This window comes from Elgaria multicarinata, chromosome 21 (assembly GCF_023053635.1).
Source record: "Elgaria multicarinata webbii isolate HBS135686 ecotype San Diego chromosome 21, rElgMul1.1.pri, whole genome shotgun sequence".
In the NCBI taxonomy this organism is placed as follows: domain Eukaryota; kingdom Metazoa; phylum Chordata; class Lepidosauria; order Squamata; family Anguidae; genus Elgaria; species Elgaria multicarinata.
This window is the reverse complement of record NC_086191.1, coordinates 9,635,271-9,660,670: the sequence shown is the minus strand read 5'-3', so window position 1 is coordinate 9,660,670 and position 25,400 is coordinate 9,635,271. Positions and strand designations below refer to the sequence as shown.

Here is a 25,400-nt window from a genome sequence, read left to right as displayed (position 1 = left end):
TTGTGTGAGAAGGGACGTTACTGTCTTTTAAAACTTGGCACCGCTGCACCGTTTTATTTATTTATTTATTTTAAATACTGTTTATGTTTGTTTTGCTTTTTAGTCTGCAGTTTGCCACTTTTAGATGACGTTGTTGGATCGTGTTTGTAGTTTAGGGTCTGAATGGGCGTCAAGCGTCCGGAGAGCGTGAACTCTTGGGCCTTTTAAAGAAATGGAATAAATGAAGAAAGGGAATAAATGAAATCAAACCAGGCGCTTCGAGACTGCTTTATGCGGGGAGAGGGAAGGGAAGTGAGCTCCGGCTATTGGGCGGTATAGAAATGTAATAAATAAATAAATAAATAAATAAATAAATAAAGTGACCCATAGATTTAATTGGGCGTGTTTGCAAGGTCTGGTTTGGTGCAAAAGACAAGTCACTTCGAATTAAAGAACTGGGATCCAGGAATTCATTTGGAGGACTATAAACAGTAGAAGCGCACAGTCTTTCCACACATACAAGGACAAACCACACCTGCTTACCCCCTAGACAGTGTCTCCCCCAAGTGGGCGCCCTCAAAATGTGTTGGACTACAACTCCCATTTTCCCCAGCCTCTGGGGACGATGAGAGTTGTAGTCCAACACATCGGGAAGGCACCAGCTTGCAGGAGGCTGCTCTAAGCATTCTTTCTTTCTCCCCCCCCACACCTTGAAATGTTATTTTATTTCGAAATAAAGTTCATACAATAACGTCTACAAAAAGAACATACATAATAATAAATGAAGATCACTAAATAAGGATAGGAATTCACTAATTAGAATTCTTAGTCTATCACCGATATGTTTCTATAACATTTAGGGCATGTGTGTGATAACTTTGCTGCTGCAGCAGCTGCTGTTAAACATCTGGGAGCCAGAAATACCTTGGGGATCTACTGCAATTCACAAATCAATCTACTCCAATCTGGTGCCCTTAAGGAGTTTTGGACTTCAACTCCCATCAGCCCCAGCCAGCAGGCCTGGCCAATCCTCTGGAATGCTGGTAGTTCTGATTCAAGACATCTGGAAGACACTAGGTTGGATGGAGAAGGCTGAGGTGAACTGGTGGAGGATTTGGTTGCCAATGCTTCCACAGGCCCCCTGCTCCTGCACCTCGAGAAAGCCGCTTGATGAGAAGCTTAACCTGGCCGGCTATAGAAAACTGGGCCTCAGGAGAAGGTACAGGAGCATGATAGGGTGTAGTTGGTTGGCTGTTTTTCCTGGTCAGTTGGCAACCCCAGAGCCCGAGACCACCATCCCTACCCTACAAGGGGGGGGGGGAATCAAGGAGAAAAGCTAAAACAAGGCTGCTGGGATACCCCGAATCATCAGCAGCATCTTTTCTTATTTTTAATTGACATTTTATGATTGCCTGTCTCCCTGGCATGTACTATCCCTTCTCCACGCCAAGCAGAAAAATGGGAAAGATTTTGAGACTTCGCCTAAGCACGACATATTGAAGCGTTTAGCATGATTAATGTTTTGTTTCTCTTTTACAGGCCAAAACTCTTAGCAATAATATTTTTTTTAAAAAAAGGCAATGAAGCTCTTGCTTGTTCCGCCGCCCTTTCTTTGGCTGCACTGTAATATGCAGCAGAAGACCCATCTTCTTTTGCTAGGATAGGGTGGGTGGGTTGTGGTTTACTTCCTTCCTTATCAACCCAACCCCCCCTCAAAACCATTACCACCCTGCCATGTGCTCCACCCACATTTTAAAATTTATAAAAGAGGAAGGAATCACCAAAATATCATAAGAACCTAAGAAGAGCCCTGCTGGATCAGACCAAGGATCCATCTAGTCCAGCACTCTGTCTGCACAGTGGCCGACCAGCCATCAGCCAGGGATGAACAAGCAGGACATGGTGCAACAGCACCCTCCCACCCATGTTCCCCAGCGACTGGTGCACACAGGCTGATCGCATGTGCAGCATCCATCAATATCTGCTCCTATAATCCCCATCGTCCACCAAACCAGTGTGTCAAAAGGGTCAGTGCAAGGTTTCAGTGCTACAGCATCTGGAGAATTTGGGTTGGGAAAACCTAAGTTGAAGCATAACTAACTTGTGTTTAATAATAATAATAATAATAATAATAATAATAATAATAATAATAATAATAATTTATTAGATTTCTGTACCATCCAATAGCTAGCTAAAGCTCTCTGGTAAGTTCACAACAATTAAAAACATAAAATACATGATAAAATACAATATAAACGCTTAAAGCTACAGCATAAAATAAAAACCAAAACTAGCAGCAGTGCAAAGATTTAAAACTCATACTTATTTAATAATAATTTATTTGATTAATATCCCTCCCTTCTTTGCAAAGAGCTCAGGGTGCCCTAACAAATCAAAACAGTACAACACAGAAACACCATGAAAATCATAACTCTAAACTAACAAGCATTATAAAATACAATAAAACTGTCACTAACTCTGCAGTCCTATGCATGACTACTCAGTAGGAAGTCCTACTGATTTGAATGGGCTTGCTTCTAGGTAATTGTGCATAGAATTGCTGCATAAAACAGATAAAACGATTGCCCATCAATCCAAGCCTATTTGCTGTGATAGATTATAAAGTGAGGTCTCCAAGATCAGGAGCAGTATATCCCAAAATAACACTAGGGGAGGGCTAGAATCTTTCATGCACGAACTGAAGAGGAACATCTCAGTATGTTGAAACAAGGATTTTGTTTAAAGAGGAAAAAAAGCACCCAATGCATTTTGGCCTATTTGTATTTTAAGGCCTTCATCAGGGGTTATGAAAACATCTGCAGAAATTCTTATAATAAATATCTCCTACTAACATTCACACAAATAGGCTGTCTGTCTGTTTATTACATTTCTATTTTGTTGTGGGCTTCTTGGATTCCTCTGGCTGTCCACGGTCAGAAACAGGATACTGGGCTAGTGGCAACTCCGGTTTGAATCAGGAGGGTTCTTCTTATGGTGCTAGCTGGCCATAATATTTTATTATTTGATTTCAAATATTTCTAAATTGCCCTTTCTCCAATGGATTTGAGAGTGGTAGACTGAAAAATGGATAAACTAAACAAAATACGAATGCAATATAATGAAACTCTTTCATAACAGTTGCTAACAGAGGGGTTATAAAACTGCAAGCAGAGGTGAACAAATAGAAATACCAGAAAAGACTGTGATGTGAGCGGCAGTCCTCTCTCTTTGGGGAGGGTGTTTCAGAGTTTGGGTGCCACCACAGAAAAGGCCCTTTACCTTAGTAGAAACTTAACATACCTCCACCAAAGAGATCACTCAGAGAAGGGCCTTGGTGAAGAACTTAAAGCACGGGCCGTGTGGTATGGCAAGAAGTATGATAGTTAGGAATGAAGCCTCCCTCTCTAGAGGAAATCTATCTGTGAATAATATCAGTTGCTAATGCATTTAGTGGATTGCCCAGGGCTGTCTGGCTTTTTGCTGCTGGAAACAGGTTGTTAGATCAGACTGGGGGTGTCAAACCTCTTTCATCTCAGGGGCTACATTTCAGTGGTGGGTGGGGCCAAAAATACCCACTTATTTTACCACAAAGCTCTTTTTGCCAGGAACTAAATCTTAGGAGAGGCATTTCTACCTTTTAGAAAAGGGGTGGGGGAACTGCGGAAAAGCCCAGAAACTACCAGATGATTGGTGGTCTGGGAGAAGGGGGCGTGGCTACATTTAGGAAGGTTCTGTACCCCTAACCAAGTCCAACATCCTTTGCAAGAATCCCAGAAACTTCCATATACTACTAGATGATCTACTAGGAAATTGTGTCCAAATGGAATTCAGCTCTCAAACTGGAAGAGTGCAGCACCCAAAGACTCAGTGGACATAGGTCTGACCAGCAAGACACATAACAGGAATATTTTTATTTATTTATTTATTTATTTCATTTCATTTCTATACCGCCCAATAGCCGAAGCTCTCTGGGCGGTTCACAAAAATTATAACCATGAAAAGCATAATAAAACAAACCAACAATTTAAAAACACATATACAAAATACAATATAAAAAGCGCGACCAGGATAAAACCACACAGCAAAAATTGATATAGGTTAAAATATGAAATTAAAACAGCAGAGTTTAAATTTAAGTTAAATTAGGTGTTAAAATGCTGAGAAAATAAAAAGGTCTTCAGCTGGCGACGAAAGGAAAACAATGTAGGCGCCAGGTGGACCTCTCTGGGGAGCTCATTCCACAGCTGGGGTGCCACAGCGGAGAAAGCCCTGCTCCTAGTAGCCACCTGCCGGCAGGGGCTCACGGAGAAGGACCCCTGTGGATGATCTTAAGGTCCGGGCAGGCACATATGGGAATAAAACAAAATATCTTCTCATTTCATTTCTATAAAGAAATAGCTAACAAAACCTGTATCCTGTGTCTGCATCCTGCCCCTTTAAGCAGCAGTTTAGATCTATTAAAACTGAATCCACAAAGAGCAATATGATAGGGGTGGGCAGAACTGAAGGAAGCAGAAAGACGGATCCTTACAGAGAACTTCTTCCTTACCACTCCTCCAATAGTAAAATACACAATACTAAGTCAGACTCTCACCATGTGAGGGTTAAGGGGCTGCTTCACACCCGACAGCTTCCCTTCCTTTGTTTGCTTATTGATAATTCTACCTTAATATAATAGAAAGAAAGAAAAAGGAAATGTACATTATTGCAAAAATATGTTGCCCAGCTTCGACGGTTGTCTTTCCCAAACTGTCAGAATGTCCATGTTCGTTCCAAAAATAAAGGCTGATGCGTCACTTATTTTGGAAATCTAATCATCTGGTTATCAGTAATTATTGGCTTTATAGGATTTGTGATTTTCTCCATTAGAGCTGCATCCTATTATCTTGCTAACCAATCTTTAATAGCTAGGATAGTAGCCTCCTTCCAGACTCCAGCCCATGGGTGGGTGGGGGTGATCTCCCCTCTTCCCTGTGGCAATTAAGCTTTTAACAGCCTTCCATCACCTTCAATTGCAGAACAGGCTGGGCCTATGTAATTGGGGGTGACTGGGGAGGTTAACCCTCCCCTTCCTGGGGAGGGGGCTATTTGTGCATGTGCAGGGGAGAGATCACAGTCCAGGAGAGAAGAGTTAACCAAACATATTTAAGCTGGATGTGTTTATGCTACAACAAACGCAAGTTGGATTGATTCATGATTGTCACGTCCCACTTTATCTGGAACATAACGTGACAACAGATTTTCCAAGTGCTCCCAGGAAAGAACACCTCATTATTAAACCTATTCTACGACCGTTTTCCTGCACGGAGATCAGAGAGGGAGTGCAACCGTGTATTAAAACATGCAACGTCTTCCGTTGGGTAAGCAAGCATGTGGGCCCAGGGTCGCTGAACTACACAGCCTCAAATCCTCTGCAAACAAGCCAACGGGTCGCTGGTGCTCCTGCACACAAGCCTTTGCCAATACCAATCGCCTTCTCCCTCCGCCCGCAGCACCTTCCAGGGTCGGCTGCACCCATGGCCGCATTCCCAGCTGAGCCAGCACATGATGGCTGCGCTGCCCTGGCAGCTCAGGCTCCTGTTGGGAGTCACGTACTTGATGAAATTACAGGGTGCGGAGGCCCATAAACGTGGATCCGCGTGGCTGGGCAGGACAAGGCAACCTTTGTTCTCACGGGGGAGGGGGAGGCAGGTGTAGGACTGTGGGAGACACACGCCTGGATGCACGGCGAGAGGTGTCCGGGGTGGGTTGGAGCACCCACTCCCCTGTACCACACCAGCACTTAATGCAAGGCTGGGCTGCTTGCGGCCCTCCAGAACTTTCAGCCTAGGATTCCCATCAACACTGCAGGATGCTGGAAGTCATGGACCAGTGTGATGTAGTGGTTAGAGGGTTGGACTGGGACTCAAGAGATCCACATTCTGGTCCCCACTCAAAGCTCCATCACATCTAGGTAGAAACATGTGGCTCCCGTCACTTCTCTGTCATCGCTTCGACGTTACTTCCTGAAAACAGGAAGTAACGAGGCCCATTCAGTCCAGCAGGAGAGAGCAGCAACCGGACTTTTTTTTGGGGGGGGGGGGGTGTTTGTGGCGCAAGAAAGGCCAAAAGGGGCAGAAGACGTGAGAGAGGCAGACAACATCATGTGAGCAATCCATGACTTCCAAATAATGAGCGTGCAGTAAAAAACCCGTCGGATGGAGCTTTCAGCCATGGAAGCTCACTGGGTGACTTTGGGCCAGTCGCAGACTCTCAGCCCAACCTACCTCACAGGGTGGTTGTTGTGAGGATAAAACGGACAGAAGGACGAGGATTATGTAGGCCGCCTTGGGTTCCTTGAAGGAAAAAAGGTGGGATAGAACTGTAAATAAATAAACAGGCCAAAGCATTTCAAGGTGCACAAATTTCCTACCCCTGATTGAAGGTCAACGAAGGCTTAAGGTAGCCACATATCCTTTTTAAAAAAAGGTATTGGAGCGTTGGGGAAAGTGCAGAAAAGGGCCACTCAAATAATTAAGAAGCTGGAGCATTTCCCCTAAGAGGGAAAGTTACATCAACTGGGATTGTGTAGCATGGGAAAAAGGAGGGTAATAGGAAACATGATGGAGGTGAAGAAAATGACGCACGGTGTGGACAAAGTGGAGAGGAAGGAATTTTTCTCCCTCTCCATAGTACTAGAACCGAAGGGATTCATCCCATGAAGCTGACAGGTAAAAGGAAGGACTTCTCCATGCAGTGCAGAGTGAAACTATGGACTTTGCTACCAGAAGAGGCAGTGAGGGCCACGGATTTGGATGGCTTTAAAAGGGGGTTGGATAAATTCCTGAAGGCAAAGGCTATCCATGGCTGCTAGTCCGGATGACTCCATGCTGGCCCCAGTTTCAGAGGCAGTGTAAGAACATAAGAAGAGCCCTGCTGGATCAGACCAAGGGTCCATCTAGTCCAGCATTCTGTTCACACAGTGGCCGACCAGCCTTCGACCAGGGACCCACAAGCAGGACACGGTGCAACAGCACCCTCCCACCCACGTTCCCCAGCAACTGGTGTATATAGGCTTACTGCTTCTGATACTGATGGTAGCCCATTGCCATCAGGCCTAGTAGCCATTGATAGCCTTCTCCTATACATCTATTTACACCATGTTACACCATGTCTTGCTTGTGGGTTTTCCATAGGCAGCTGGTCGGCCATGGAACAGAATGGAACCGTGTGAACAGAATGCTGGGCTAGATGGTCCCTTGGCCTGATCCAACCTGGCTCTTATGTTCTTTTGTCCTCTTTTACAGGGGCTGTTCCTTTATTTAAAGGGTGTTTCGCTCAAACAGCGGCTTCCAAACATTTCTTCGGAGTCTTTTTCATTGGAGGCTCAGATTCAAACTCTATGCTGGCCCGCACCCAGCTTCTTCATTGCACATCTGAATAAGAGAAAATTAAAATTTGGTGTGTATCAAACCAATAAAATGAAAAAAAAACGAAAAAAAAAAAACTTCTGGGCAGGTTTCCATCACCAAGAACTGGTTTTCTTTTCTGCTACGCAAACAGCTCTGTGTAACAGCAAAGCTGATTGCTGCTGCTGCTACTTTTCCAATCTTCAAATATCTTGAAGCAAATTAAACTGGCACCCTCTGGATGGGTCAGATTCCAACCCCATCATCCCCAGGCAGCATGGTCAATTATCCTGCTGGTTGGAACGATGGGAATTGTAGTCAAACACATCCGCAGAGCTTTTGGTTGGGGAAAAATACTGATAGGATGGGAGCTTGTGCTGGGCTGCCATCTAGTGGAAAGACAAAGTAACAGCGATCTGCTTTTAACCCAAATATCTGGATCAGATGAGGTCTCCCTGGTGTGGATTTTGAACTGGGATCAGAACCTGAAGAAGTAGACCAGCCAAGACAGGAAGTGCGGGGAGGAATTTCTCCAAAATTCTCCAGGAGTCGAGGAGGAATCTTCCCAGGAGCTTATCAGACAGGAGGCCCAGGCTCAGAGATCATGCTCCCTGTCCCTGGGAACTCAAGTCTTTGTCAGATTGGGAGGGAGCGTCAGAACTGACAGATCCCAGAGTCTGCTGCAGGGTCAAGCGGTTGGAGTTCAGAGGAGGTAGGAGGTGGTCCACTAGGCTAGCCACTCACCAGAGGTTACAACTTAAAGACCGCCCCAAAGGTGTTTGGTAAAAGTGTGCTGGGCATGGCGGAATCTGTCCATTTAGTTGATAGGCAACTGCCTGGCTTTGTTAGGCAAGCTTAGAGGGTAGCGCCTAGCATTCATGATCCCTCCATTTACTGTATAAAGTTTTGTGGAAGGCACAGGGGACCTTTTCACTGTCTCACATCTCATCAGGAGGGCTTGGAATCACAACAGCAAAGGATACAGGAAGAAGCTAAAGGAATCCATTCAATACTGGGCACTATTCAAAACGCTGGTTATGACTTTACCTGACCAGGGCATTTGAAAGCTGCATTCTCCCATATGAACCTGCCCGGGTTTTCAGATCTTCAGGAGTCCATTTAAGATACATTTAGCACAATCACAAAACGGGGCCTTCTCCGTGGCTGCTCCCGCACTCTGGAATTCCCTACCAAAGGAGGCCCATACCATTTTTAAACAAACTGAATTTTAAAAAGTTGGGTGAGAGGGCTGGAAAGAACCATTGGGCCTGACAAAGAAAGCAAGGCAAGAGTTGAGACACACACAATCATGTTGTTGTAGTATTATAAGCAAAAGTTCCAGAGCAGTTAGAACAGGGCAAACTTAATTCTGCTCTAGATCTTCAGGGTCTCTTGTAGAGTTCTGTGTGGGTTCGGGAGCGTTTGTCTCTTTCCAGCGTCCTCCTTTTCTCTCAGACCTCACAAGAGAGCCAGTGTGGCATAGTGGTTAGAGTGTCAAGCTGGGGAGACCCGGGTTCTAGTCTCCGCTCAGCCATGAAGCTCACTGAGTGATTTGGGGGTCAGTCACTGGCTCTCGGCTTGACCTACCTTACAGGGTTGTTGCGAGGATAAAATGGAGAGGAAGAGAGCCGTGAAGCCACCTTGATCTGCTTGCAAGAGGAAATGAAATGTTGGAAGACAGAAGGAGGATCAGCGACCAGAGAAAGAGTGGGAAAAGGTGGCCGTGGGGGTGGGAATTCCTCACCCCACCCCAAGCCGTGGGGGACTGGTATCGTTAAAATCTTCGTGAACCACCCAGAGTGTTTCAGCTATTGGGTGGTAGAAAAAATGTAAGAAATTAAATTAGAAGTAATAGCCGCATCTCCGGGTTTCAGGCCAACAACCTCCCAGGTGAACATTCCCAACGCAGAAAAGGAGTGCAAAAGTTAACAGGCACTGAAAGAGGCGGAGACGTGATTTGTTTTTATTAAGAAGAAAAGCTGCCTCAAACCCTAACCCCAAAGTTGTGGGCTATTTCCAGCCAGGATTTGAGAGGGAGGGTCCCCTTCGGGAACGGCCTCCGTCATACACTCTCAGAACGTAACACAGACTCTCACACACACACTTACACTTCACCGAGGGCTCTTGCCCCTTCATTCCCAGTGCAAAGACATCCCCTGCTTTCCCAGAATTCTTTGTGTTCAGATTCCAAAACCGCAGCAGGGCAGAGGAGCTTGGCCCCAATATGGCGGCACTTTGGCCCAGTTTTGGAGTGTGACTCCCGGCCACAGGAAGAAGATGGTGGCGGTGATGGTGGGGAGACCACCCACCCCCAGACCCTGCCAAGGATGCAAACAGTCCTCTTCAAAATCCACGGCCGAAGCCAGCAAAACAGGGTCCCTCGTTGTCATCCCTGCTGCCTGGTTCAGCTGAAGAGAGGCAGGCCTGAACGCAGTAGAGTCCTTTAAGCCAAGGCAGGCCGGATTAGATTTCGTGGATGTGCGGTGAAGGGCCACCCGCCGTGGCAGGCGGAGGGGGAGCAGGCCTGCAGGATGAACAGAGGAAGGAGGAAGGGTGAGAGGCTGCACATGTCAGATGCATTAAAAAAATAATCAAAGGAATACAAGCCAAAGAGTTGACAGCTGAAAGCACCGTGTAAACACGACTCAAACCTACCTGCCGCCTTTGGCTTTACTGGTCCAATAAGGCCAAAGAGGGCAGGTCGGTTTGAATTGGGTTCACGCGGCGATTTGAGCAGTTCCGTCAACTCTTGCAATCTTTCGAAGTCATGGGGAAAAGGGTGAGAAGAGAAGAGAGGGTGATATGAGGAGGGGCAGGGCCATCTCTGCTAAAAAAGCCTCCCCCCACTTTCCTCGCCTCCCCTTTTTCCTCGCTTGGTGGGTCGTTTTAGATCGTCAGCGAGCAGGCAGGGAAACTATCTCGTTTCCACCGATCACGTCTAAGCCGCTCCGGAAGCACATTTGGCTACGGAGTTTTCTAAAAACGTGTTAAATAAAATAAACACAAATAAATCAATAAGAGAACATAGAGACATCTGATCAAATATTGTCACTCATGAGACGGGGAGCATCGTTTTACGTTTTTAAAAGCCTCCCCCTGCCTGACCCAGGGAATAAAAGGGGAGCTATTCACTTCACATGGCCAGGCCCTCGTTCCATTTCTCCCATGCCTCGAAAAGGAACAGCCCTCTGCCTGCACCTCCCACCTGCAGGTGTCGCCACCTGGCTCTCCCCTCACCTGGAAGGCAGCATCTGGACGTGAGGGTCATAGCTGGGCACTGCACACAGTTCAGCCCGGGGGGGATCCGACGGCAGTGGTTTCCGGGGTGGAGGCGGCTTGGCAGGGCCGGTGGGCTGTGCAGAGAAGGGACAGAGCTGGGGTGGGTGCCAGCCATCCACAAACTCTTCTCCCCCCCTCCTTGCCCTAGCCAGGGTATCCAGATACCCCATCTACTCCCTCCCGGGTCAGATCTGTCAGCCTCAGCCTGCCCTCCCCCACGAAACAGAGCAACCCCTCCCTCTCCAAAACACTGCTGCCACCACCACCACCAGGAATGGCACAAGGGTTACCTGAGCGCCTTTAGGAATAGGATCGGCAGGCAACGGGCGCGTAGGGGGCGCGGGCCTGTCCTGGGTCAAGGCCTGGGCAAAAAAAGTAGGGACAGTAACAGAGGATGCATGCTGGGGTGAAGAAGAAGAAGAAGAAGAGAAGGGGAGTAAGGTTGTACATTGCTGGGAGCTCTAAAAGCAGCCTGGTTTCACGTGGTTTATCAACCAGGACAAATGACCAACTCAAGTCTCTCCTTTCGCTGCTGTCTATTTCCAGGAAGGGTCACGGCTCAGCGGCAGCATGCAGCATGTCCAAGGTTCAATCCTTGGCGTCTCCAAGTAGGGTTGGGACAAGACCCCCCACCCCGCTCCCTGAAACCCAGGAGAGCCGCTTCCAGTCAGTGTTGGCAACATTGGGTCAGATGGACTAAAAGTTTGACTAGGGAGAAGGCAGCTTCATACCTTCCTGTTAAATCAGCCCTTTCTTTTTCGGAACCATGAGGACTAGAAGCTTACTTTGTTGCTAGGGGAAGGACCAGAGCTCTGTGGCAGAGCTCATGTTTTGCAGGCAGAAGGCCCCCTAGTTCGGTCCGCAGCATCTCCAGCGAGGCTTGGGAAAGATGCCCTGTCTGAAACCTGCCAGTCAAGACAGTGTTGTGCTAGATGGCCCAAGGATTTAATCCAGTACAGGGCAGGTCCCGATTTAAAGGAGCCTTATTCAGAACAATGAGGACGGGGCACTTACTTCCTTTTTAGGGGAAGGGCCATCGCTCGTGGGCAAGGGCTCCACATGCGAAATATCCCCGGCATCTCCAGGTAGGGTTGGGAAAGACAACTGCCGGAAACCTTGGCCAGGGTCCGTCTGCATAAGCCAGCTTCTGATTTAAAACAGCCCTTTCTTCAGGACGATGAGGACTGGTATCTTTATTCTTAAGGGGAAGGGCCATGGCTCATTCGCAGAGCACAGAAGATGCGAGACTCAGTCCCTGGCGTGGTCAGTTAAAAGAATCTGAACAGGGCAAGGCAACGCTCCCACCCGCCCCGGTCTCATAAGTCCATGCACGGACGGGCAAGGAACATGCAACAGCCTCGAGAAGGGGTTATAGGCGCCCCACTCTTCTTTCTCCTCCCCCCCGCCCCCCGCATATTTTTGCCTTGTTACCTGTTGACCCTTTGGGATTGGGTCGGGTGGCAGAGGCTTGGACGGCGGGTTGGGCCGCAGGGCGCCAAGAGCAGCGGGCTGCTGCAGCCAGACGGAAAGGAGAATCACGGGAAACGAGGGAGAGACAAAAAGAGAGAAAGAGAGAGAGAGACGGGTGGACGGAAGGCGTCATCGGCCTCGTTCGGGGCATGCCAGGGGACAGACGGGGGGGGGGGGCGCTCACATCCGTGCAAAAGTAACCATGCAGCATGCGCCAGCGGGCAAGAGAAAGAGAGAAAGACACGGAGAGGTGCCCCCAAATTCCGTGCCCATGCAAGGATTCCGTCTGAAGACCCAGAACGGCTCCCACTTTCCAGGGGTGGGGGCTCAGCCATGGAAAACCTCCGGCAATTCCAGGTTTGGCTTCTGCAGTAACGCTCTCAAGCCACTCGAGGGCACTGTGGGGCCCCCTATCTGCAGCCCCACCTGCTATTTGCAAGGCTAGGATTTCATCAAATACACCCCACGCCCCATTTTGACCAGAAACCTTTTCGTTTCGAAGAGATGCGCCTTTTTAAAGGCTACACTGGCAGCCTTCCTCAACCTGGGGCGCTCCAGATGTGTTGGACTGCATCTCCCAGAATGCCCCAGCCTGGGAGTTGTAGTCAACACATCTGGAGCGCCCCAGGTTGAGGAAGGCTGGGCTACAGCCATAGGGAAAGGGGAGGGGATTATTGGAGCCTACCCCTTGAAGGATGCACTGTTCTCTTTCTGAATTGAACTAGACCAGCGGGACCTTGTAACAAAACTATGCTGTCCTATTCATGGCTGTTTCTGCAAGATACTACAATTCATTCCTCTGTGCCGCCTTCTTTTCTTTTTTAAAGGATGCTCAAATTCCCCGGCAATTGAGCTTGCTTGGTTTTCATCTTTAGGGTGGGAAGAATTGCCCTCTTACTTTTCATTTGTTAAAGGGTTTTTGTGTGTGTGTGCGTTTACTATTTCTACAAACCTTGAAGTTCCCCTGAGCAACCTGACCATCTCCTTCATGTTTATTGGTGGCCCTGTTTTGGCTACTTAGCCATTTGCACTCGGCACCTGAATTTGCTGTTAAGGAATGATTAAATAGCTCTATGCATCATTAAAAGCCCTCTTCTCCATATAACATTTTTGGCTCCACGTCTACTCTTATTCCAAATCTTCCTAGCCCTGTGGAGCACAAACCAGAGAATTCAGATCCAGAACTTGTTTTCAACAGAGGATGTACAGAGTGCATTTTGCAATCTGTACTCTAGGTAACCAGTGTCAGCCCTAATAATAACAACTTATCTTAAAAGTCAAGGTTCTATACCCACTTTTGGTGGGGAGGTTTCCCAACATGACACACGAGAGATCCCTGTGGTTGTGAGCAAGACAGGGAACTCTATACATGCTCCAGAGTCCTTTCTCCTCCTGCTCCCAACAGATATCAGAACAAGATTCCAGGACTGGCCCAAATTTAGTCGCAGGATCTCTCTCCAGTGGCAGTAAATGCCTCGCATTTCAAATTTCACATGCCTGCCCACACTGTACGTCATTTGAAAATTATATCCATGATATTTAGAATTTCCCAGCTCTCTATCCTGTTTGGAAGCCACCCTTGTTCTTGGAAGGAGGTAGGGGCCAAGAGCCAGGGACCAGTAAAGGAGCTGGCAACCATGCTACGAGGTAACCCACAGCACAGCAGTCAGCTCCTGGTCTGGACCCAGGAACTGCCCAAGTCCAACCCTAACCCTACACTCTATAACTCAGTGCACGCAACTGAAATTATATTAAAAATATTCAATTTAGCATACAATGCTGCAGAAAAACACATATTTGGCAGCTTTTCTATCTACTTTGGGGCAAAAGTAATAGATTTTATTTTCCCACAATGCCCTTTCCCTCCCCATAACCCCCACCATAGACCTCATCTCCATTGGTCTCCCATAGCAACACCCCCACCCTCTGGGACGGACACCAAAATGAACCATGAGTCACTCAGGGCAATCTCCATAACCCCGCCCTCCTCGTGATAACTGGCCACTCCCACAATCGCCCATAGCAACCGTTTGTAAGCCCCACCTTCCTTCAGCAGCAACCCAGACCACGCCCCCAGTCACCCATGGCAACAGCCCTCAGGCACGCCCATCACCCATAGCAACAGCCCAAGAAGCATGGCCTCCGATTAACATGGCAACCAATGCACACATTTTTATAAACGTCATATATACAAAATATATTTCATTCAGAATGTTTCTGTGTATCATAGTATGTATATTTGTGTGAGAGATACACACACACATTAATTTGTTTTTGCATTCATGATCATTATATATGTGTATACACACGCAAACACGCACCAACATTTTACTGAGCTGAAATGTAAATTTGATCAGCCACTTCGGAATGAAAGTTTGCAAAATTCCAAACTGAATGGAAACAAAATAGGACAAATGGAAGGGTGGAAGCTATTGACTGGTTAGCAAGCATAGACCAATACTTTTTGCTATTTGAGGTGATGGGACAAAATGGTGTCTCCTCCACCCCTTTGAGGGCAGCATGAGAGGTTAGGGGGACATCTCTCGTTCTGCTGCCTGCCATTGATAGAATTGGATTTTTTTTTTTACGAATTCTCGTTCTACTTGCGCCAATTCACATTAGCGCTAACTGCATTAACTAATGTGCGAATGCAAATCTCCCTCTAAAAGCAAAAAGCCAGCCCACAAATCCGTGGAACCTGCATGATTTGGGAAAACCTGGTTCGCTGCAAAAGCTGCAAGTTGAACCCATAGAAATCTGAACTCATTTGAATCTGTTGCAAAATTGTCTGACAAGCCCTACTTGGCACACAGAGCTCTGTGCACTCCCCACGCAAGGCAGCTGCCTCATTCTGCCCAAGGGCAGGGCCGGATCTGACAATAACTTGTGATGCCCCTCTTTGATTTATACTCTGTAACCTGCCTCGGATTGATGATATCCGGAGAAATGCGAAGTAACGCAAAAATAAACATTTTTTTTTTTTAAAAAAAAGAATTGGTTGCTCCAAGAAAACTGAGGAGGTTACTAACAGTTGAAATTAATCTTTAAAATTCCAACACTTAAAGATTTACCTCCTGTAATTCACCGCCAAAATTTCAAAGGTGTTTTTTCCCCCTTTTCATCTTTGCTTTCAAATTTGTTTCAGCTTTAAATCATCTCCGCTCCTCCAACACGAATGCAAAAGACCTGCTGAGTTCTGGACCGGAGAAAGCGATGTGCTTGTTATGTGTATGTGTGGACTTCGCTTACTCTTCCACTTACCTTAGAGCTTGGCATGAGCTGCATTTCAGTGCTTTGCCTCCACTGTGGAGGGCGGGGGCGTTCCGGTGGGGCTTGACTGTAACTCTGAGGTTCCGGCTGTGTGATCCTGGGAGATTGGGGCGAGAAGACAAGTTTAGGCCTGGCCTGCACATTACGGGCCACCAATCAATCAAAACGGCTTCTGAAGAATAACATACCGCCACCAAACCCAAACCTTGTCAACATGGCCACCACCACATTTGTACTTCCTCCTCACCAGGGGTGCAGAACCTCAGGGGCTGGGGCCGAATTCGGCCCTCCAAGGTTTGCAATCCGGCCCTCGGAGATACCCCAGAAGGCTCCACCCACATTCCTCAAATTAATCATTTGGGTAAGCCTGCAGGCAGGGATGGTGTCTTCTTTTACCAATTATATGTAAGTCTTTGGGGGGCTGAGGAGGGGGATAAACATCCCTCAAACAAACAAAAGAATTACGAAAAAGACTGCATGCTGATTACAGAATTTAGATTCCAGGCCTGGGTTGAATACATACAGCCCCGCTTTCCAGACCGCTGATTTCACCCAGAAGAGGGAGGCAGAAATACACATTTGTAGAAGCAACAGACCATCCCAAATTTGAGAAGCATAGAATTCCCAGTCAGAGCAGAAATTAAACCACCACCAAAAATCTTTCAATAAAACGGTAAATAACAAAACACCTAAAAAGGGCACCAGCGTGGGTAGAAAGCACAGACACACAGTCAGCTGCTCTGTAACCAGACACATTACCCTCTTGGTTCAGCTGGGCGGATGAAGTGGACTCGGGACTCTGCCTCCGCACTGCAGGGTGAGCGGAGCAGAGTTAATGTTGCAGAGCAGCACTCCGAGAGGGGCGAGAGTCACAGTGGCCTAGTGGTTGGTGCTGGATTGGGAACTCAAGAAACCCGGGTTCTAGTCCCCACCCGTCCATGAAGCTCACTGGGTGGCTTCATGCCAGTTGTTGATTCTCAGCCGAGCCTACCTCGCAAGGTTGTTGTGAGCATAAAAATGGAGAGGAGGACCACCCTTGGGAAAAGCTGGGATATCCATGTAATGATAGATAAAATAATATTTTTAAAAAAAACTGTCCAGAAAGCTTTGTAAACTGCTCAGAGAGCTTTGGCTATGGGGCAGTACAGAAATTTATGATGATGATGATGGCAGTGGGAGGAAAGATGGAGATGAGATAAGAAAGAAAGATGGAAGTCGAGCAAAAACAGTGGGTTTGCTCTGTCCCTGGAAGTTCTAGTGAGTGTGTTGGAGTGACGTTGGAGGGCAGGAGCCCAGGGAAGACTTGGCCGTTGGGGAGAAGGAGAAAGAGAGAAAGAGAGAGAGAGAGAGAGAGAGAGATCTACAGGAAGAAGCATCCTCCATTGTAGGGAGCGCCATTTTGATGGGATGCCAATGGAAAGCAGGACCTGGGTGGAGGAGATGGAGGAGGAGGCCACCTTACCTGTACTGGCAACTTGTGCCTTTGCCAAACTGGCAGAGACGCTTGTGGAGACCGATCCGCTTGGCGCAGCACAGCCCAACGGCGAGGATCAAGATGAGGAACAGGGCAGTCAGCAGGAGGGCGGTGGAGGTGCCGCTACCCGCTGGGAAAGGGGGAGGAGACCAAAACAGAGTGTTATTCAGTGCCAGGCAGCTGCCCAGGCTCCTCGGCCGCATGCCAGGCTGTACGCTGCTCGAGGACGGGGGAGGCCTTCCCCTGCACTCCCATCACAAAAGATGCCTTGTAACCGGAGTCAAGCGCCTGCTCTGACAGTCCTACGGAGTTAGACACAATGCTGAATTTCCTAAAAAGAAGATGCGCTGGCATTTAATCTTTCCTCTGAATAGAATTGCCCATTTCTCTCTCTCTCTCTCTCTTCCGTTCCTCCTTTCCTTCCTTCCTCACCTTCCCTCCGTCTTCCTCTCTTTCAGGATGGCCCAGATCCTGAAGCTCACCCAGCTGCGACCTTGACTGGGCTCACACAACACGACAAGCCAGAATACGGGTTGAACTGTGGTTTGTCGTTGAATTGTGGCTGAATTGTGGGTTGCTGTGTTGTGCGAACCCAGCCATGCCAACAAACCATGATTTGTTAACCACAAAGAACCCACAAAAAGAAGCCATGGTGTGTGGTTGAGTTGTGACCTGTGAGTTGTTTGTGGTTCACTAACCATGGTTTGTTAACGCAGCTGGTTCATATGATACAACAAGCCACAATAAAACAACAAGCCACAGTTCAACAACAACCCACACTCAACCTCGAGTGGGGTTGTTGAGCTGTGTGAACCCAGCCAGTGACCCATGCAGGAACGCCAGCGGGTGGGCGTCCATCTATTTCTCTACTCTGAGACCGGATACCCCCTAACCATCAAGACCCTCTGAAAGTGAACCTTTTCAAGGCTAAAGAATTATGCGCACTCCTTTAAACTGGCAGGCCTTCACAGCAGCATTTTCTGGAAACTTCTACTCCAAAGCAAGAGAGGAAGAACTATTAGCTGCCTGCTTGTTGGTATTGTTGTGCAGTTCCTGTTTTAAATGGTCTTTTTAAAAACAACAACACAGGTTTTGAATAATAATAATAATAATAATAATAATAATCAATATATTTATTTCTTACCCGCCTCTCCCTCTGGAACAAGGCAGGGAACAACACTGAGGTGGGGAACATGTTTTATCATGTTGTATGTGAGGGTTTTAATAGTTGCAGACCACCCAGAGAGCTTTGGGTAAGGGACAATATAGAAATGGAATCTGCAAATGAAATAATTGTACGTTTCTAAAAGGAAAAAAAAATGTCCCAAATGCCATAAGGCCCCAGTGATTATTATTATTATTATTATTATTATTATTTATTTATATAGCACCATCAATGTACATGGTGCTGTACAGATAACACAGTAAATAACAAGACCCTGCCGCATAGGCTTACAATCTAATAAGTTGTAGTAAACAATAAAGAGGGAAGGAGAATGCAAACAGGCACAGGGAAGTGTAAACAGGCACAGGGTAGGGCAAAACCAACAGTGTAAAGTCAGAACAAACTCAATATTTGAAGGCTATAGGGAAAAGAAAAGTTTTGAGCTGAGTCTTAAAAGCAGTGATTGAGTTTGTAGTTCTCAAGTGTTCTGGAAGAGCGTTCCAGGCGTAAGGGGCAGCAGAAGAAAAAGGACGAAGCCGAGTAAGGGAAGTGGAGGTCCTTGGGCAGGCGAGAAGCATGGCATCAGAGGAGCGGAGAGCCCGAGCGGGGCGATAGTGTGAGATGAGAGAGGAGAGATAGGCAGGAGCTAGGCAGTGAAGAGCTTTGAAGGTCAGTAGGAGAAGTTTATATTGGATTCTGAAGTGAATTGGAAGCCAATGAAGAGACTTCAGAAGTGGAGTGACATGGTCAGAGCGGCGGGCCAAGAAGATGATCTTAGCGGCAGAGTGGTGGACAGAGACCAGCGGACTGATGTGAGACGAAGGAAGGCCAGAGAGAAGAAGGTTGCAGTAGTCCAACCGAGAGATAACCAGTGCGTGAACGAGAGTCTTGGCAGAAGAGACAGACAAAAATGGTCGAATCCTGGCAATATTATACAGGAAGAAACGACAGGATTTAGCTACTGCCTCGATGTGAGGAGTAAAGGAGAGCGAGGAGTCAAATATAAAGCCAAGACTACGAGCTTCCTTGACTGGAGTAAGCGTGACATCGTTGACAGTAAGGGAGAATGAGAGGTGAGGAGAAGGTTTAGGAGGAAAAACTAGCAGTTCAGTCTTTGCCATGTTAAGTTTCAAACGACGATGAAGCAGCCAGGCTGAGATATCTGAAAGACATGCCGAGATACGATCGTGAACATCTGGAGAAAGTTCCGGAGATGAAAGATATAATTGTGTATCATCGGCATACAGGTGATATTGGAGGCCGTGAGATTGAATGAGCTTGCCCAAGGGCAGCATGTATAGAGAGAACAACAACGGGCCAAGCACCGAGCCTTGCGGAACCCCAACTGAAAGGGAAAAGAGGAGGACGAGCTGCCGTTAGCCGACACGCTGAAAGAGCGACCCTCTAGATAGGAGGCGAACCAGTTATAGACAGAGCCACAGAGTCCAAGGTCGTGGAGGGAATCTAAGAGAAGATCGTGATCAACCGTGTCAAAGGCTGCGGTTAGATCAAGGAGAATAAGAACAGAATAATGGCCTTTAGACTTGGCAGTAAGAAGATCATTGGTGATCTTGGTAAGGGCTGTTTCAGTGGAATGCAAAGGACGGAAGCCAGATTGAAAGGGATCCAGAGCAGAGTTATTAGAGAGAAAGTCAAGACAACGAGAGTAGACCAGACGTTCCAGGATCTTTGAGACAAAGGGCAAGAGGGAGACAGGTCGGTAGTTAGACAGGGATAGTCGATCAAGAGTGGGTTTTTTGAGAATGGGAGAGACTGTAGCATGTTTAAAAGCAGAAGGAAATGAACCAGAGGACAGAGAAGAATTAATGATGTGAAGCAAGGACGGGAGGATAGCGGGGATAAGATTAATAAAGACGCGAGAGGGAATCGGATCACGGGAACAAGTGGAAGGCTTCGATGAGCGCAGTATTTTAGACAGTTCATCAGCTGAGACCGAAGGGAATGCCTCCCCCAAAACGCCAAGCCTGTGAAAGCACAGACGCACCTGGACATTTTCAGTGCTCAGAGGAAACGTGGGCTATGTCAACATCTTCATCAATAATCATAATTAATAATAATAATCAATAAATAATATCAATAATAAAGAAAATATTAAAACAATAACAATTATTAATAATAGGAAATAAATATTAATAGTTGACAATAACCAACACTTACTATCAATATTCAACCATAATAATTAATAATAACAATGTCAATAATCAATAATTAATACAAATGATGATGATGATGTCCAGAATGACACAGACACACACAAGCACGCACACAAGCACGCACACAACCCATCCAGCTCCATTCCACAGGCTTCCAGCCACCCTTTGGCCTCCCCAGCCCAACTATTACCTTGATCCGTAGCAGGAGGCCCACTGTCGACGCTGCCCCCAGACCCACTGCTTTCGCAGTTTGGGGGCGCCCAGCCCGGCTGGCAATGGCAGTGTCCTTTGCTGTTACAGACCTGCAAGCCAGGAGGGCAGAGAATATTTATTTATTTATTTATTTATTTAATTACATTTATATACCGCCCCACAGCCGAAGCTCTCTGGGCGGTTTACAACAAACCGCCCAGAGAAAGGAGGGAAATGAACCCAGAGACCCATTACTGGGGAGCAGGTTATGTACCGCTGTCTCCTGAAGCCCGTTTTATGAAGATTAAGAACGTAAGAAGAGCCCTAATGCTGGATCAGGCCAAGGGTCCACCCAGTCCAGCACTCGGTTCACACAGTGGCCAACCAGCCATCGGCCAGGGATGAACAAGCAGGACATGGTGCAACAGCACCCTCCCGCCCATGTTCCCCAGCAACTGGTGCACACAGGCTTATTGCCTCAAATACGGGAGATAGCACACAACCATCAGGGCTAGTAGCCATGGATAGCCTTCTCCTCCAGGAATTGATCCAACCCCCTTTTAAAGCCATCCAAATGGGTGGCCATCACGACATCTTGTAGTGAATTCCAGATTGGAGGAAAAAATATTACCCAACCAAACAGGGGATCCCAAATTAGATAAGGGGAAAACAATGGTGTCAGCTGACCCCTTTGGCTTTTTTTTGCAGGGTGGGTGGGAGGGATATTGTCAGAGTTAAGGTCATCTTTGAACGAGCTAATTGGATGTTTTAGTTCTGCGAACAAGAAACGTCGGAACGAGAGTTTGGCAAAATATACGTTCGAGAGAAAAAGATTGAAGAAATGCCAAATGAAGGGTTTTAATTTTAGGATCCGGGTTGGTCTATGATTATACTAAATCTTTTGACTGATTGAGCTGGATGGGACAATGGTCTGAGTTTGTATGAGACAACTTCTTATGACCTAATCATCCCCGTGTAAGAGGCAGCAAAAGGATGAAGTCAGAATCAGAAACGGAGGAGTGATTTCTTCCCTGCCACTTCCCGCCCTCTCTGGTCCTCCGCCACCATCAACCCATGCTGCCGTATCCGGCTGCTTACCCCATGTCCATTGCACTGGCAAACGTCCAGCTTCAACACGGAGAGATCCTGGCACCGTTTGTCAACACAGACCTGCAAGCGGAGAAAAGAAAAGAAAAAGGCATTTAGAGGACAAGCGGCAGGTCGGAGAAATCCCACATCTCCTAGCACAGGGGTGATGGGAAAAGTGAAAAGACATTTTCCATACTTTTCTCAAAACGCTAGCAGCCAATGGGCTCATCCCATGAAGCGGATCAGTGGGAGATTCGGAACAGATAAAAAGGGGGGCGGCTTCTGCACAGAGCGCAGAGTCAACCTATGGAATTCACTTCCACAAGATGCAGGGGCGGACGCCAATTTGGACAGCTTTAAAAGGGGTTGACACGAAGTCCTGGAAGAGACGTTGTTGATAGCTACTAGTCCTGACGACTCTATGCTACTTCCAATTTCAGAGACGTACAGTATGCCTGCGTATACCACTTGCTGGGGATTATGGGTGGGAGGGTACTGTCACACTCGGCTCCTGCTTGTGGGTTTCTCGTGGGCAGCTGGTTGTCCACAGTGTGAACAGAGCGCTGGACTGGATGGACCCTTGGTCAGATCCAGCAGGGCTCCTCTGACATTCTTAGAATCTTTCAATCCGAGGGCAGAATTCCAATGCAGAACTCTCGGGGGGGGGGGGGGGCTGCATTCCAAAAGGGGTGTGCCCCAAATACCAAAGATCAAAAGCATGAATTAGCTTAAAGGTCTTATGCCAGTCGTAAGCCTTTGGGCAGCATTTCAGCCTTTATTTATTATTTTATTTATCAAGACATTTGTATCCCACCCTATATCACAAGGATCCTTTCGGAATGGGGGGTGGGGGGGACACATACGCAAAGAAACAGAAGCAATCAAATGATCAGTGGGTAGGGAAAAGGGGAAGGAGGGCAGGATTTTGCCCCCCGGGCCTGAGGTTTAGCAGCAGTGCCCTAGTGGGATGCATCCTCCATCCACGTGCCGCCTACTTACCTTGCCGGGGCCGCAGGCTGTGCCCGGAAGCACCATGGCCAAATCCAGGATGTCGTTGATAGGCGTTGGAGTGTTATGCGGGCAGGCGGGCTCCTTGGGCTTCCCGGCTCGTTTCTTAGCGCTTGCGCTGCTGCCTTGGCACTGCAGGCGGCCACACCTCGCATCCCTGCCGGAAAGAGGTCAAGTCCTTATGCTGGTTGCCCTTAATGCTCCAGTTCAATCTTCTAGTCCTCAGTGAATTATTATTTTTTAAGTCTCAGTTTCTCTGCTTCTTAAACATCTCTTCTCTGTTTCTCCCCTGAAACATGCTATCGCAGGGCTGCTCACTGCAGATTAGAAACCTTTGAATAAATTCTAACCGTGGCTGAGTATCCGGGAGCAAAAATCCCAGATTATGCTTCCCATGCTTACAGGGGAAGGGCCGCAGCTCAGTAGCAAAGCACCTGCTTAGGATGCAGAAGGCCCCAGCCTCTCCAGGAAGAGCTAGGTAAGATCCTGCCTGAAACCCAATCAGTCTCTAGATACCCCCAAGCTACTTAGAACAAGGGCTTGACTCTGCATAAAGCCACTTCCTAAGTCCCTATTTAAATCAGCCTTTATTCAGAGTCATGAGGACTGGAAACTTACTTTATTTTAGAGCTCATCCTCTGAAAAACCTTCCCCAACTCGGACTACAACTCCCATCATTCCAGGCCATCAAAGTCACTCACATCCCCACTAACTGAGGATGATCAAAGTTGTAGTCCAACGCAACCAGAAGGCACCAAGTCAGAGAAAGCTGATGTTGCCTAGCCCGAGTTGGCAGGCCAAGAGCTTCACATCGCAGAAGGCCGCTTGCCAGGCGGAGAGAGTGTTCAGAACCAGCAGCGGCACACAGAAAGCTGATCATCCCAGCAAAATCAAAACAGCCAAATACTTCCTGGACCATGCCACTTTAAACTGTAGGTGAGGGAGAGCAAGTCCCCCCCACACACACACACCCCAAAATATCCACCTATCACACCCCTAAGGCCAGTGCAAAAAGCTCCATGGGTGAATTAAAACCAGTACGGTCACAACGAGAAACAACCTGAACCACACAAATCCAAACGGAATCACTGACAAGGTTCAGACGTACCAATAAGCCATGGATTGTTAAGAATTCTGGCTTAGTGCTTGCAAGGACTGTGCTTATGCAAGCCGCCCAATTGCCTTGACCAGAAGCTACACCAAGCAGAGACTAACGAGGAGGCTGAACCTTCCCGTTACATCCAAACCCAGGACATCTCCCGAACAAACCCCGAACAGGCTTCAGACTGTGGTTTGTCCAGGCTTGGACGCGTTGGGAGCCCTTCTCTCCCCTGTTGGTTTCTCAGCTCCACCGGCAGAAGGAGCCAAGCAAGGGGTGATTGGGTGGCGCGCATGAGCAAGGGAGGGCGGGAGCAAGGAAAATTAGCCACTAAGGACAGAGATAAAAGGGCCATGGAACCAACGAATGGACAGGCAAAGGCAGCCGGCGTTTCCAGCTGGAATCTGGCTTCAACTTGAGCCCGTTATTCCGTGTCCTGCACTTTGGGAGGATCAAGAAGAGATCCTGGCCCTCCTCTGGGTGACAACCTTTTAAGTATTTGAAGAGTGCTATCATGTCTCCCCTCAGTCTTCTCTTCTCCAGGCTCAACATGCCCAATTGTTTCAGTCTCTCTTCATAGGGCTTTGTTTCCAGACCCCTGATCATCCTGGTTGCCCTCCTCTGAACACGCTCCAGCTTGTCTGCGTCCTTCTTGAATTGTGGAGCCCAGAACTGGGCGCAATACTCTAGATGAGGCCTAACCAGGGCCGAATAGAGAGGAACCAGAACCTCATGCGATTTGGAAGCTATACTTCTATTAATGCAGCCCAAAATAGCATTGGCCTTTCTTGCAGCCACATCACACTGTTGGCTCATATTCAGCTTGCAATCTACAGCAATTCCAAGATCCTTCTCGGGAGAAGGATTCCTGGGCGAAGGGGTGGCACTTGCCTCTTGGCGCACGGAAGGTAGGAGCCGTTGGCTCGCTCCCCGCAGTGCCCCTCTAGGTCACCTCTCCCGTTCAGAGAAACCACGCAGGCATCCGAGACAGGGACCGAATCTGGCGGGAGACAGAAGGGGACGAGATCAAGATGGGGCACAGAACCTTCTCTTCCTTCCCTGTCCACGCGAAGACTCCCCGGCACGCGGCTTGAACGTCAGCTTACCCAGACCCCAAAGTTCCTGGCACTGCCTCAAGGAAGTGGGGCAGGTCCCGCCGTAGCAAACGGCCGCGCCTTCCTCGCACGACATCCCATCCTGTTTGTGGACGTTGGCAGGGCAGCGCGGGGAGACCCCGGTGCAGAATTCGGGAAGGTCGCATTCGTTCTGAGCCTCGCGGCAGACAAATCCAGCACTGCGCAGCTTACGGGGGAGAAGACGGAAGGGGAACTTCAGTGATGAGAGCAAGTGTGTGTCTGCAAATATGAGAATCCGTGAGCCGCACACCCACCCTAGCCTCCCTGGGCGTGGTGAGTTACCTTGCACTCGTGACAACATGCTCCTCCCGTGGCACACTGGGCCCCGGGCATCAGCTGACACGTGCTCACATTGCAACATGGATCTGTACACTCCTGAAAAAGAGAAGAGAGAAGAGAGGGAAAGTATGGTGAAAAGGCCAGTGGGCTGTTCCAGATCCTCAATTTGATGTAGCACATGCAGTGATACTGAGCTGCAGTGAGATGAGCAAAACAGGAGCAGGCTCTTGACAACATGCACCAGTGGCTTGTGAACTGGACTTGTGTGCCGAAGGCTCGTGACACATCTGCCCTGGAGTCTCTGAGGGTTGGGGAGGATTCCGGGTCACCTCAAGAGGGCACCGGGTTCTCCCAGACACTCTCTGGCTACTGAGCATGCTTATTGGGCTAGTGTGGGT

General features: G+C 48.0%; 1 protein-coding gene across 2 annotated transcripts in view; it reads right to left on the bottom strand.

Annotated features, from left to right (window-relative positions):
- Positions 1–9,312: 9,312 nt before the first annotated feature.
- Positions 9,313–25,400, bottom strand: part of ADAM15 (ADAM metallopeptidase domain 15) — a 33,419-nt gene continuing 17,331 nt past the window's right edge. Inside the window, exons 13-25 of one of the 2 annotated variants that reach the window (XM_063145702.1) lie at positions 25,006–25,098; positions 24,694–24,889; positions 24,479–24,587; positions 22,480–22,645; positions 21,490–21,561; positions 20,390–20,501; positions 16,849–16,990; positions 16,146–16,196; positions 15,378–15,483; positions 12,078–12,158; positions 10,937–11,008; positions 10,605–10,720; positions 9,313–9,891 (exon numbers count right to left, since the gene is read on the bottom strand). In XM_063145702.1, coding sequence (XP_063001772.1) covers positions 9,831–9,891; positions 10,605–10,720; positions 10,937–11,008; positions 12,078–12,158; positions 15,378–15,483; positions 16,146–16,196; positions 16,849–16,990; positions 20,390–20,501; positions 21,490–21,561; positions 22,480–22,645; positions 24,479–24,587; positions 24,694–24,889; positions 25,006–25,098 — 1,377 coding nt within the window. In that variant the 3' untranslated portion in view covers positions 9,313–9,830. The remainder of the gene's footprint in view (positions 9,892–10,604; positions 10,721–10,936; positions 11,009–12,077; positions 12,159–15,377; positions 15,484–16,145; positions 16,197–16,848; positions 16,991–20,389; positions 20,502–21,489; positions 21,562–22,479; positions 22,646–24,478; positions 24,588–24,693; positions 24,890–25,005; positions 25,099–25,400) is intronic. The other variant, XM_063145703.1, reaches the window with a different exon arrangement.